The sequence below is a fragment of the Colletotrichum scovillei genome (genome assembly GCF_011075155.1).
Source record: "Colletotrichum scovillei strain TJNH1 chromosome Unknown Contig00010, whole genome shotgun sequence".
Lineage (NCBI taxonomy): Eukaryota > Fungi > Ascomycota > Sordariomycetes > Glomerellales > Glomerellaceae > Colletotrichum > Colletotrichum scovillei.
In genome coordinates, this window is record NW_023336268.1 from 278717 (window position 1) to 291959 (window position 13243).

At 54.4% G+C, this 13243-nt stretch overlaps 3 protein-coding genes across 3 annotated transcripts; 2 read left to right on the forward strand and 1 right to left on the reverse strand.

Moving 5' to 3' along the window:
• Positions 1-209: 209 nt before the first annotated feature.
• Positions 210-2099, forward strand: HER10_EVM0012282 (uncharacterized protein). Its single transcript, XM_035481680.1, has one exon. The coding sequence runs from the start codon at positions 1255-1257 to the stop codon at positions 2035-2037; it is 783 nt and encodes a 260-aa protein (XP_035328592.1). The 5' UTR covers positions 210-1254; the 3' UTR covers positions 2038-2099.
• Positions 2100-2103: 4 nt separating this feature from the next.
• Positions 2104-6353, reverse strand: HER10_EVM0002631 (ATPase). The gene is made up of 2 exons (XM_035472335.1): positions 3086-6353; positions 2104-3030 (listed from the first exon to the last, which is right to left on the reverse strand). Exons 1-2 carry the CDS (start codon positions 5996-5998, stop codon positions 2278-2280), a joined length of 3666 nt encoding a protein of 1221 aa, XP_035327710.1. The 5' UTR covers positions 5999-6353; the 3' UTR covers positions 2104-2277.
• A 417-nt stretch (positions 6354-6770) lies between these two features.
• On the forward strand, positions 6771-9568 carry HER10_EVM0005789 (uncharacterized protein; the record flags this gene model as incomplete). The annotated part of the gene is made up of 2 exons (XM_035475393.1): positions 6771-6950; positions 7004-9568. The coding sequence occupies 2 exons, from the start codon at positions 6771-6773 to the stop codon at positions 9506-9508; spliced, it is 2685 nt and encodes an 894-aa protein (XP_035328025.1). The 3' UTR covers positions 9509-9568.
• Between the last annotated feature and the right edge of the window lie 3675 nt (positions 9569-13243).

Sequence of the window (13243 nt, forward strand, 5' to 3'; positions counted from 1 at the left end):
TGGTCCTCTGTGCATCAGAGTTCCGGGGATCGAACCCGAGCCAAGGAAAGCTTGTCTCGCTCTTCCCTGTCTGTCTGCACATAACCACACAACGTCCAAGTGGCATCACAACCACACCACGGGTTCCCGGTCTGACAAGAAGTCTTCCATATCTTCTCCTCACATCGTTATCGGGTCCTTTCCCCCGCAAGATTGCGAACGTTTGACCATCTGCCCTCTTGTCATACAACTCACATTTATCGCGCAGTATCGAGTGAACTAACTTGCTTACTTTCATCCATGTATCCGTGGTGTTATCGAATGCGCCTCTCGGTCATCCTGCAAGCCCTTACCGACTCTCAGACCATCCGATAAAACCTCCCTCTCACCCAAACCCTTTGCGCTCCGTCCTCCCATAAATCTCACCCATCACCCATCAAACCACGTCTATTTCCATCCGACCCTCTTACCAAGTCAATACCTAACCCGTCCCTCCCTTCGCCTTCTGCCTTTCTCCCCCCCCAAAGTTCTTGACTCGCCCGTCTCTCTTCCCCTCCCCTCCATCCCACAAGAAAGATCCCTGTGTTGACGGCATCGTCCCGAGCCAGCCGTAGACCGGACTTGTTTCTAACCTATCTGCTGCTCCTCCTCCCACACGCTGCGCAAGTTAACCAAGCCGTACGTCTGCCGCAGAAAGAGAATTACGCACAGCCGCCGTCGGCGCTGTCCTTGCAGTAGGCTTTTACTACGCATACAGTCGGAAAAACTCGCTGCGCTTCTCTCTCTCTCTCTCTCTCTCTCTCTGTCTCTCTGCGTGACCAACCCACTAAGAAACCCAAAAGCCGCGCCAGATTTCCACTCAAGACCGACGTGCCAGGTTGACCCTCGCTCGGACGATCCCAACTCCTCAGAGTTCGGGCTCTGATACCGGGGGGAAGAAGCCCAACGAGCCGGCTCCCAAAGTTTCATTTGCTTTTCGCACCGCCTACTAGCCTCTAGATACGGGCTCATCGTCATTTACATTCATTAATCCTCGCTCTCATTCTCCTCTTAGTGGTCTCATTTCCCCTTTTACCTCGACCTCCGGTCCAAGCAATCTCCTGTTACAGGTTTCCTGTCACCGAGCTTTCTCCTCAGACCATCAAACAACTTGTCTCACTCGAATAGGCCGGTCTCATCGACGGCGTCAACACACCCGAGACATCTCACAACGACACGAATATCCAGCTCTCATCTCCAAACGACGCACTCACCGCTGTTCACATACCACCGCGCATGTCTCAGTCTAATAGCAGCCACCGCAGTCGCGCCCTCACACAGACAACCCGGTCGGGAACCACAACCATGGCCCGGACACGGCGCTCCTACTCCCCATCCTCCCGCTCGCGGTCCTCCTCCGCGGGACCCCGCGATCATCACAAGAAACCCGGCATCAAAACCGCGGCCGTCTTCATCGCCGCCATTGCCGTCGCCTCCCTCGCCGTCCACAAGCTCTGGCCGCGCGGCATAATTCACTCAGAAAAGGAGCACTGGGAGCACTCGCCGCCACCAGGCGGCCGCCGGTCCCGCAGGCGCAACGCCATACGGGACCGCCATAACGGGTATATCGACTACGACGACCACAACGTCTGGGACCGCAACGACTACCCGCGCGACCGGCGGAGGCTGTCCGAGAGGGAGTATTACCCTCCCCGTAGCCGCGGCGGCAGACGGTCGCGCGGCTATGGAAGCGAGAGCGAAGGGGATTCATATTACTCTGATGACTATCTCCCGTCTCCGAGCGAGCGCTTCGAAAGACGAGGTAGAATCGAAGGGGATGGCCGAGGACGATCACGTGGAGTCGGCGCGGAGGGGGAGAATGAGATGGTGAGATACGAGAAGCAGTCAAACAGGTCAGAAGCTGCCGGGAGTCGATTCGTGGAGGAGCGTCTACCAAGACCACGATACAATGAAGCTGTGGAGGATTGGAGCCGGCGCGGTGATCAACGATTTCCTTCACCACCACGCGAGCCAGAGTACGTGGATCGAAGGTCCCGGCGGAGGTCTGATTATTATTAGCCGTTTGAATTCATGCGGACGTGAGTCGATGGCATCACAGTCGCAACCTTTGGAGCAGCCGGTGAAATAAAGCCAAGTAAGATGAATGGCTACCATGACATGCTATTTGGCCGTACTATTCGAGCCAGATTCCCAGCCAGTTTCCATGCTATTCCGTTGTACTCCTTCACCTGCGCCAAACCGCCCCCTCTTCCTTTATACTATCGCTTCTCCCAAATGCAACGTGTTCATTATATTCATCTATCCCTCGACGGTCGATACAATAGCGCTGTTTGCTTCCACGGGAGGCTCAATAGAAGGTTCACCTTCGGCGGCTGGACTTGGTGGTTGCTCAATCAAGCTCATGGCCTCATCCACGGCGGCTTGCCAACCTTCTCCTGCAGTCCTCATGACCAGATGAGTGCTGATTTCTGCGGCAAAGTAGTTCTCCTTGCGCATGTTGCCACGCGCGACACCCTCCAATGCCGAATAGGCGGCACGAGTACTACGCATCCTCTTCCCTGGCCTGCCGCCTTCACTGAGTAGACCACTTCGTTGCATGCGATTCTGCATGAGACGATAATCGTAGTTTATGATACTGCGCACATAGGGTGCCACCTCAAGAGTAATCATACGCATAGTACGGTCAAAAACTGACGGCTCGAGACTGGTGGCCATCATAGCCGCTGCTTTCTCGGAGATAGCGATAGGATCGAAAGCCATGGCCATATCATAGCGGTTGATCACTGCTTCCTCCCGGGAAGGAGCGACAAAGAACCTTTTCATTTGGCGGATTGCGCTGTGCTCTTGGAAACAACCCATATTGACGGTACTGCTGTTTCGTAGGGGTGCGGATTGGAGAAGCTGTCGAGCGGCGCATTTGAGACCGGTGGCGATAGTGGTGGCCGTTTGAGTGTAGTCAGTTTGGAATGGGGCCTCAAGTAGGCGCCGGCCTAAAATGAAGTCATCGCGGGTTTTGATAGGGAGATCTGGCTGTGTGGGATCGAGGGGTTCCTGCGTATCTGTTAGCCATAGTCGCACGATGTTGAGCGTCATTCAGACTACTCACCTGGAACTTGAGGCCAAAGTCCCCATCAGAGCAGACATCAGCCGCGCTCATGAGATCAGAGAACTCGGAGAACACGTCTAGCGCGACAGCCCTCTCGCTGGGCGAAGAAGTCATCACGCTGTCTGCCCACGAGGCCATGTCAAGTGAATCATGCCAGTTGCTCAAATCCATGCCGAGGCCCTGCCAGCATTGGCTCACCAGTTCTTCTTCAGCAGCACGCACGCTGGAAACCACTGCTCGGTCACGGCTGATCCATCCCATGCCCTCCAAGTACGTTCCCTCGCTGACTACACGCACGACATCGCCATTCTCATCTTTGTCGCAGCCTTTTGGCCATCGCGGGTAGAACCAGTCAAAGCCGCCTCGACGATCACCAACTCCCAGCTGACACCAGTAGTTGAGCTCCATGAGAGACGCTCGAAGATCGTTCCCCTTTGATTCATAGAGGGCGCTCACAGCCGGCCGGCTAAGGGCATGACCTTCATTGGCTGCAATGAGTAGGAGTACATCGACCGCCAAGAGCGCTGGCGGTGGTGTGAAACGGAGGATTCCATAAAGCATGAAGCTGTGAAATGGAACCAGAGTCTCGTCGTTGCAAGTCATAACGAATGGTCTTTTGGACTGCGCGACCAAGTTGATGATGGTAGCCCAAAATTGCTTGTCCTCTTCGTAGAGAAGGTCGACCTCTTCAAGGAGGATTAACGATTGCTTTTGGCTCTGGGCCTTTGCCTTTGCGGACTTGGGTGCCTCGGACGGCTGGTCGACAGGCTGTGGTACCGGTTCTGGTTTGGGAACCACCTTTGCCTTGAAGAAAGATGTCATAGTGCCTTGCTTGCCAGATTTGATGTCCTTTGCTGTCTCGTCATCGGCGTTATCCCCGGCATCAACCTTGCCCCCTTGGCGATTATGTTGAACAAGGTGATTCTGCGTCATGTCTCCAATCTTCTCCATGACGTCTTTGCCGTTGCGGCGACTGCTGGCGTTGATCTCGAATATCTCGAAGCCGAGCTCCTTTGCTACGGCGTAGACTGCAGCCGTCTTGCCACTGCCATGAGGTCCGCTAAGGACAATTGCATTGGTCAGGCGGCTCGCATCTTTCGCAACATCGCGGCGAACTACAGTCTTCTTCGGGCCACCATGAACAGGTGTCGGTAGCCATTCATCCTCGTCGTCAGAGACAGAAGGTAGGAAATCTACTTCATCACCATCTGAAACGATGAATCCATCCATCTTGGCGCGCTTCCGCTTCTTCTTTGCCGCCGAACCCATTTTTGTACCGGAGGCGGAAGTGGAAGCACCTGTGTTGACTGATTGAACGGTTAAGGTCTGCAACCATTCCTTCAGCAACACGCCCTCTTCGAATTGAAGAACTTCTTCTCCGCTGATTGGTGCGTATTTGTGTGCCCACGGAAGGTCCTCACATTGCGATTTGTCATAGGCTGAGAGATTGGTTTCCAGCATGTTGTAAAGGCGGGCCACTGAAGGATGGGGTTTCCGGTTGGACGCAGTAAGTAGCTCTTCATCACTGTCTGCACTCGAAGTCACTGGCAGAACAGATTTGAGCTCTCGCTTGATCCTTTGCCGAAGCTTGCGACCGCTTTCAAAGTGCTTCTCAGGCAGACGGAGCTCCGTGGGTGGCGGCTCATAGTCCTCTGCGGCCTCCTGGACTGACTTCTTGATGCTCAGAGTGTTGAGCGATTTGGCAAGCTGGTCTATGACAGATTCACCAGGGTAGATGTTTGTAGTTTGTCCCTTGGATTTTCGGGACGACACCGGGGCGTCTTTTGCAACTGGAAGACGCTCTTCTTCGGGAAGAAGCCCCCTTACGTGTGACATCCCCTGAGCCGGCCATGCGGGATGGCAGGCGCCTGGAACTTTGAGGCCCATAGATCGGACACCGAATTGTGGAAGCTGAATCTTGCCAGCTATTGGGGCTAGCCGCTGCTTTCTGGGAGAGCATGGGGTCGATGAGAAGATGGTGGCTCTAGGCGGTTTGGGAGCGGCGGAAGGCGCGTCCACCAGCTTCACAGCCTTCTTGGCATTGCCTAGAAACAGAGGATGAGTGTCCTTCGTTTTTGATTTGTCCTGGTCCTGCTTGGAGACCTTCGCACGAGGCCCTCTGGGGGTCGTTTTCGTTGGAGTCGTGAGAATCTGTTCAATCTTTGAGCCTATGCGTTCGCGGGACGCCACATCAATTCCATACTTGATGGTTACGATGCGGGTGGGTTTGGCCGGTGACTTGGATGCCTTTGCGCCTTTGGAAGTTTCTGCAGGGCTTGGCTTAGGCTTCGGAGGCGAGCCAATTGTGCCGGTCTTTGGATTGAATTTGAGTACTTTGGTAGGCTTTTTGGGTTCCTCTACAGCAACAGGAGCTGCATTCGTCGCGTTCGAAGTCGTATTCGAAGGGTTATCGATCGTGTTCAAGAGGGAAACAGGAGCCTGGGTCAGTGGGAGAGCAGCTATATCGGGCTCTATCGGTGCGGGATCGGGCGTTTGTGGGACTTCGTTGGCAAGCGAGGTCGTCGGCACGCTGTTGACCTGGGAGAAGTGGCTCGTGATATCGACAGATGGGATGTTTGGCTTCTTTCTGGGCCGCCCTCTTTTCTTCCCAGAACTTGGAGGGTTGCCAGCACTGGTCTTTTGCCTCTTGCGACCTTGTTCATCCTCGCCTATATCCGAGGACGCTGGCTCAACGTCGCTGGATGGTTGCTGAGATGCACGTGCCTGCTTTCGAGATCGAACGGGTTTACTCTTCAAAAGTGTGCTGTCGACAGACTGAGGCTGGTCGTCGGTACTCGAATCGGTTCTCGGTGCATCGGCGGTCTTCCCAGGGACGAAGAATGGGTGAAGCTTTGTGGTGTGGGAGGCGTCCAGCCCATCTGGGGCCATGTTGGCTACAAGAAGAGTTCCCATGAGATCGTGCGATGCTATGATGGAAGTAGGTTTTAGCATGGAGTTATGGCAACATTGGCAGAGCAATGGAGGCGTATTCATTATATGAACAGAAGACTTGAGAACTTACGCCAGAGCCGTCGCGCCTTTAGACTACGTCAGCGGGCATGCAACTGATCAGGAATTGGTGAGTGACGAAAGATGTTCGCGATCCAGATTGGATGAAGTACCAATGCCCAGAATTTTGGCACCGTCTATTATAAAGAACAGAACATAACAAAGACTTCCTCCGAAGTTCAATATGGGAGCGCAAATCGATGGGTGCGAGAAGTCGAGGTGGGTGGGTTGTCTAAGGATCGAGTGCACCAGTCGCGTGAGTCGCGTCTTCGAATCGCCGGGGGCAGCAGTGGGCGTGTAGCGCGACGTCCATTACACTTAAGACCCCGGACCCACCAGCATTCCAGATTGTCTTTTGTCTCTTATCTTATCTAATCGATATCGCAGTGCGGTCCGCAGATTATCCGACAACGGTGATTTTGGGAAATGCCCGCACGGCCTTCCTCCGTGTATCCGCGCAGCTAAGGACAGTGCGAAACCATCGTCAGGTCGACTTTTGCACCCCACTACAGCAGAGTCCTCCAACTTTTTTTTTTCCTTTCGGCATCGCGACCTTCACTTACACAGCCAGGTTTTCGAGGTTGGGAAGAGCCATTGCCGTCGCATCCCGACCTGAGCCCCGCCAAAATCTCAATTCACAGCGTCTCCGTAGGCTAAGGCTTTGAGAAGATACAAGATGGCTCCCACTTTCCGCATCCACCGGCCAGACGTTTTGGCATCGCTGCCACGTCCCCTCGACCACACCAAGGGCCAATACCACATTGGCGAAGTTTACACACAAAAGCCCGGATCCAAGAAGAGGAAGAGACTGGAAGTCGTTGTTGGCGTGGACGGAGAAGCAGCCAACATTTACCATGTAAGTAGCTGTATCGGGGTGCCTCCTCAATACAGCGTCTAACAGTTACTTAGGTGCCCTCGTCCGGTCTGCGAACTTCGTACCCGATTCCGCCTCAAGAGTCCTTCACTTGCGCGCCGCACTCGATCCGATTCCAGGGAGAAGGCTCAAGCGGTCGCAACAACTACACGTACCTCTCCACCAGAGACACTACCGGCGCAAAGGTCACACTCTGCCGCGATGTGATCGACACGACTGGCAAGACAAACTCTGCTAGCACGTCTCAGCGAGTGCGCCATAAGTCCCCAATCACGCATCTGTTTACCTCCGCCGCCGTCGATACCACCATTCTCAGCGAAGACCAGTCTGACAAGGGCCATGTCGTTGCGCTCTGCAAGGACGGCCAGGTCTTGTGCCTGGACGGCGAGGCATTGGAGCAAAAATGGAGCACATCGTCATACAGCCTCTGCAAAGATCTGCTTCCTGCAACCGTCTCGAACTACGAGGTGGAGTTCTCTCTACACGCTGCGGCATCAGATGTCTTGAATGGACTGTTTCAGGGCAGGCAGGACGCCTTTGGCTCTTTCGGACGCCAGATCGACCCCAAGACCTTCAACCCCGACGTCCTCGCCTTTGTCGCCCGCACCACCGGCGAAGGAATCACCTCAAGATTCCTCATTATCTTCGGTATCATTCCTACGGCGCCTTCACAGCCGCTGGTTCAACTCCACGTCACGCCCTTGCCTTCGCAAGACGAAGTTGGCGCCGAATCGGCCACATATCAGCTCCATACCCAGTCAGGAAAGCTGCTTCAGCTTTACGGTTCGGTTCTCCGAACGTACGACCTGACGAGCGCCGTGCCCAAGTTGCAAGGCAGTCTGCCTCTGCCGGATCTGACTTCTTTCCTTCAACTTTCAGAGCACTCGGTTCTGTGCCTATCAAAAACTTCCGCTAGCATGATGAACCCTACTTTCCACTCGATTCAGGCCTCGACAGCAGTCGAGTTTCCCGAGGCCACGGAGCAGCAGAAGCCAACGCTCGTTACTTTCCTGTCAAAGCTCGACATGGCGGTAGCGGTTGTCGGCAACACTCTGGTCTCCATACAGATTGAGCGCCCAAAGTCTCACAGCAAGGAAGGTCTTCTCATCGATTCCATCGGCAGAGGTCTGCCAAGGTCTGACCGTGTGCCGGCAAGCCTTCCCAAGGCTGGCAACGAAACCTTTGAAAACTACCTCCCAGGAACCCTGTCAGACGAATATGTCAAGGAGTCTCTGGCTGATGTCGTGAGAGCGGATGGGTTTATGCAGGCACAAGACTGGAAGTCGTTCGAAGCCCTGCTTGCGCAAAGATTTGGGGTCGCAGTGCAACAGGAGGTGGTCTCTAATGAACTCCAGACGCCAACCTGGAAGTGGCTGGCTGAATCAGAAGCGTACCCTGCCGTTGACCGTAGGTGGGTGCTCTATGCCATCAGCAGAGTCTTCTCGATGGAAGTTCAGAGCCCCGAATCGGCCATCCTTCGATGCAACCTGCCCGCGAGCAACGTCTTGATCTACCTCGTTGCTGCTGGCCACCTCACGAATGCCAACATGTGTGCGGCCTTCAAGAGTGAGCTTGCCGAGGTGGCATCCAAGGATTCGGTCATTGACAAGCTGGTTCAGAATCTCGTCGCAATGAACCCTGCCATGGAGCTGCTCCTCAGCTATGTCACGGCAACCAAGCTCGGCGAGAAGGACTTACTGGTGGTGGTTCGCGCTATCATGCAGACCCTCAACATGAAGCCGCCGCAAGAGCTGCTTGCGCTGACGGAAACCGAGCAAGAAGAGGACGTGGCGATGGAGATTGAAAAGACGGAGCAAACGCTGGAGATGGCCGAGGTGGCCGTGTATCACATGGACGACGACCGCAACCTCCGCGAACGAGCTCTCACGACAGCATTCGAGAAGCTCGCAAGCTACTCGTCCATCGCGACGGTGCGCGCCCTCCGCGAGACCCTCAGCCCGACGGAGATTCTGTCACTCATCGACACTCTACGAACACAACTCTACCGCGGCGCCTGGACATCACGGTACTTTGACATGACAGACATGGACAAGGACGAGGCCGCGGGAACACCGCCGGATGGCACCATTTCTCTCATTGCAGAACTCATTTCCCGATGCATTGATTCCATCGGCCTCAGTGGATGGCTTACAAATGGAGCGTCCTCCGTGGGCGGCCGTGCGGACGCGCTTGAATTCATTACCAACCTGAGCAACGAAGTCAGCGCGGCCCTGACCGGCCTGCACGAGACAGTCCTTCTGGACGGCTACGTTGGCGAAGCGGTTCAGTACGGCAGAACAGCAAAGACGGGATCATCAGCCAACGCGGCTGCTTCCGCGCGCGCTGGGGCCCTCGCTAAGCCGGTCTCCCTCGATGTGGAACTCTCGACTCGCTTGCCTCTGGGACTCGTGTCCAAGCAGCATGTGTCTAACCAAAAGATTGTTTCGGGCGGCGAGGTGCTCGAGAGAAGCTCGCGTGAAAGAGGACACCTGCTGAGTCAGAAGGTCAAGGCGTACTCACTGGAGAGGATCTCCATTTGAGCCGCATGTCAGACGAAGAAAGTAATGTATCGAGGGGATCTGAGGCTCCACCAGACGAGCGTGTGAGATTATCGGGCTTTTGAAGTGAAAAAGTTCAAGGCTGAAGACAAACAAAAATTGGAGGAGGCTCTGCACGGGCTGATGGTTTGGGGCAATAGAACCCGCCCTGTGACGGTGTAGCCTGTGAGTAAGGGATAGGAAGAGAGGGAAAAGCGTAGAGAACGAGGACAAGCCAGAAAGTGAAGTGCTCAAAAAGATACCATGAACGGATACCGAAGCGTACCTCTCCTTTCCCCTCTCGTCGACCGCGATATCGGTTACATTCGGTGAAGGCCAATCATGTGGTCAATTATGAGCCACCCTCAAACATTGAACAACTCCCCTGTGTCCCCCTCCCAATGGACTTTCTACCTAGCATAATAGAGTTTGCATTGATCGAACAATGGAAATCATCGACCGAATTCTAGCGCCAGCTGACAAGAGGAATTGGGCTACGGCAGGGCTGACTTGAGATGCACCCTTCCTTGACCAGACGAATCGGAACGCTGAAACTTACCCGTCGGTGTGACAGACCACTTACAGCTGAGGCATTTCGAGAGAAAGCAAAAGGTGTTTTTCGAGGACTGATTGAATTGGATGTACACGATTCAGAGCACGATACTCTCTCAGATTGGTTGGTTGGTTGGCTGCTTCGGAGAGATTCTGTTTGCTGCTGAATCTCTACTTCTATGGCGCTCAGGCCCTGAGCATTTTTTGGCTTTCGTCGGTCAGCGATCTGTTCGAGCAAGTCAGGCTGTGAGTAGAATCTAGCTTCTGAATAATCAAGATATGGTTTCGAAATCTGTTGCTGAGCTGCTTCAGCGATACCCCAATCCTCGGCTCGTCAATAGACATGTGGCAGCAGGCAGAGACAGACTAATACGTGATACTGCTGACAGAAGCAGAGAGGAGGGGGGCGCATATGCACAGAGGCCCAAGCTCCATATCTCGAAATGCTTCAGGACGCATGCTCCCGTCTCAAGTGACTTCCCGTCATTTGGCGGGCTGAGTCTCCGTGTTGCTGTCCGGTACTTTGGACACGATGAGATGCCGAGAGAAAAAGAAGCAGACGAGAATCTGACAAGCCTCGCTCTCTGCCGTCCTACAAGCCGGTCCACAAAAGTCTTGGATGTAGAGACTGTACGGAGTACGGTACGACCCTCACGAGCTGCAGGTGAAGAAAACGACAGACTATCGATTTCACTAGATCGATGGAGAAAGGTGGCTTTGCACATTCGGGGCTCTGCTGAGGGATTGTGCGGGGGGAACGAATGAGGCCCTTGAAGTTGCATCGTGGGCAATCGTTGGCAGTTCATGGCAGATCTCATGGCAGATCTGATTGGATGCCGACGATGCAACCGATGCAAGAAGTCCTTTCTGAAATGGTTAGCGGCAACGCTTGATGTGGCTTGTCGGGCAGCTTTTCCTGCGCCCTCTTGCTGCATGTCCAGCGAAGACGTAAGAAAGAATGGGTTGCCTGCCGGTCAGCTACTTTGATGGCACCGCCGTGACAGGTATGCTTTGCGTCCAAAAATCTTTGGAGGGAATGGGAGAATGTGGATAGCATCGGAATCAAGCACTTTTCGACAACCTCCCGCGTTGAAGCGGCGGAAAGATGCATGGACAAGGCAACGAGCTCAAGGTTGTACAGTGCTCAAGTCACGAAGTAAGAAAAAGGAACCGCGAGATCAGACCAACCCAGGAAAAGGAGTCACAGACGAGAGTTTGTCGGCGAGCATGACAGCGAAGAGACAAGAAGCTCGGTTCTCACACCGGAAATATCGGCTTCTCGATGTACGAAGGATGCCTTGCGTCCAAAGTCCTGCAGCGACAAGAGCCGTGTTGTTGCCGCGGTGGCATTCGTCAGCAAGTGACTTCTTTTCCCGGGTCTCCGGTGTTTCCAGTTGCCCGCTCTCAAGCCTTGACTCTATTCTACACGCGTTGTAATATCGATGGAGATGCAAACGAGCTGGCTGAACTTTGAAGTGGGTTTCGAAACGGACCGTCTTCTATAGACAGCTCTGACTCTTACACGAACCCTGTATCTTACCAATGACATGCTCAAATTCCTTCCAGGACCCTGACGGATGGGCCGAATGGGACAGAGCTTCTAGAAGCCGTTTTTAGCGTCTTCTCGTGTTCGACTCGATGATACGGAGACCGGAGACGCCTTTGGGGCCTTGGATTCCGGAGTTCCTCTTCCCCCAGGGCCAAGACGAACCGACATGCAGAGTCGAACCCAAAAAATACCGTTCTTCGCCCCCCTCCCACCCCTGCCCGTATTCCAATCGGTGTTCATAGAGGGAGCTGTAAGTGCTGTTCCGTATTCTGTGCAGCAGCGAGGATACCCACATCGACTGGAACGCCGGGTATGCAGGACGGACAGCACGAACAAGGCCCTAAGAGAGACAAGGACGGAGAAAATTGAGCGCGCTGCGCTCTTGGTGCTGCTGGAAATAGGATCTCTCGGGGTCCGCCGAGAGGCAAGAAAACCATCTACGACGCTACCGTGTGATACCTGCCAGAGCGCAACAAAGTTGTCACTTGTCAAATGCTCGCTCGTGTACCAGGCGTTTGCCTCGCTGCAACTTGCCGAGCGCTATAGAGTACCCTTCGCTGTCGCTGTGTGTCGAGTTGAAGCGCATAGCACCAGGGCCAGGGCCAAGCAAGGTTCTAACTGAAAGACTTCTGATCTCCGTCGTCGTCTTGTTCGTCGCTATCCGGATGTCTGCCTTGGCGTCGTCCCCAGTGCTTGCCGTTTGGTGCTTACAGGAGTAGCTCGCCGACCACGAGATGCCTTTCCCGGGGCCGCTGGGCATTCTGTGCTCGCCCTGCCTGTGAGGTAAAAACTGAATTGTTACTGCTCACGCGGGGCTGCGTTCCTGTTTGAGGCTTGGCGAGGGGCAGCCCTCCAAAGTGGCTCTCTGGAAGAGTCCGAAGGGAAGAGCTCAGAGCCTAGAGGGCATGCAGGATGGAGGGGAGCTGCACGGGCGCTTCCTGGATTGCTGCTCGCCCCTCGATTCATCCAGACGGGTGGCGCAGGCGGCAACAGGGACACCCCAGTAGGCATGGGTGGCGCGTCCCTTTCTCCCCCGGAGAAACTGCGTATGGTGACGATGCTGCTGTTCCAAGAGAAAGAGAACTCGGACCACATGGTTGGCGAGGATGGGTGAATCTGAAAGGGTTCGGTTCAGGTACAACGTTACGGATTGCCGGTACATGTGTGCTGCTCAGTGTCAATCCAAGGCCAAGCCCTGTCGTTAGCATGACGCCCGTGATGAGTTGAGGTGAAGGGTCGAGGATTGGCATTACAGCCCTATGGAGAAACAAAATCTCTCCAAAACACGCCGGGGCTATTTCAGGGTGATTGTTTACGAAACTTTTCATGTTCAATCAGCTCGGCGATATCATGGTCGCTCTGAAGATTGGTAGACGCTATTTCCGGCAGTTGAAAGGGCGTAATGCAAGATTACCCAGGCAGCTAGGGTTGGCAAACAAATGCCGCGACCGAGTCTCAAGTTCATTGATGAGCTTGTGAACAGTGAGGAACAGAGAGATTGGAAGAAGGGATGATTCATGAATGATAGCTTCACAAGATCGAGTCCGGTGGTTGCCTACATTGCCACTACATCCACGATCTACGGGGGGTCTCTGCGATGTATCTTCTCGGCAGAGTGAAGGTGGAGAGGTACATGA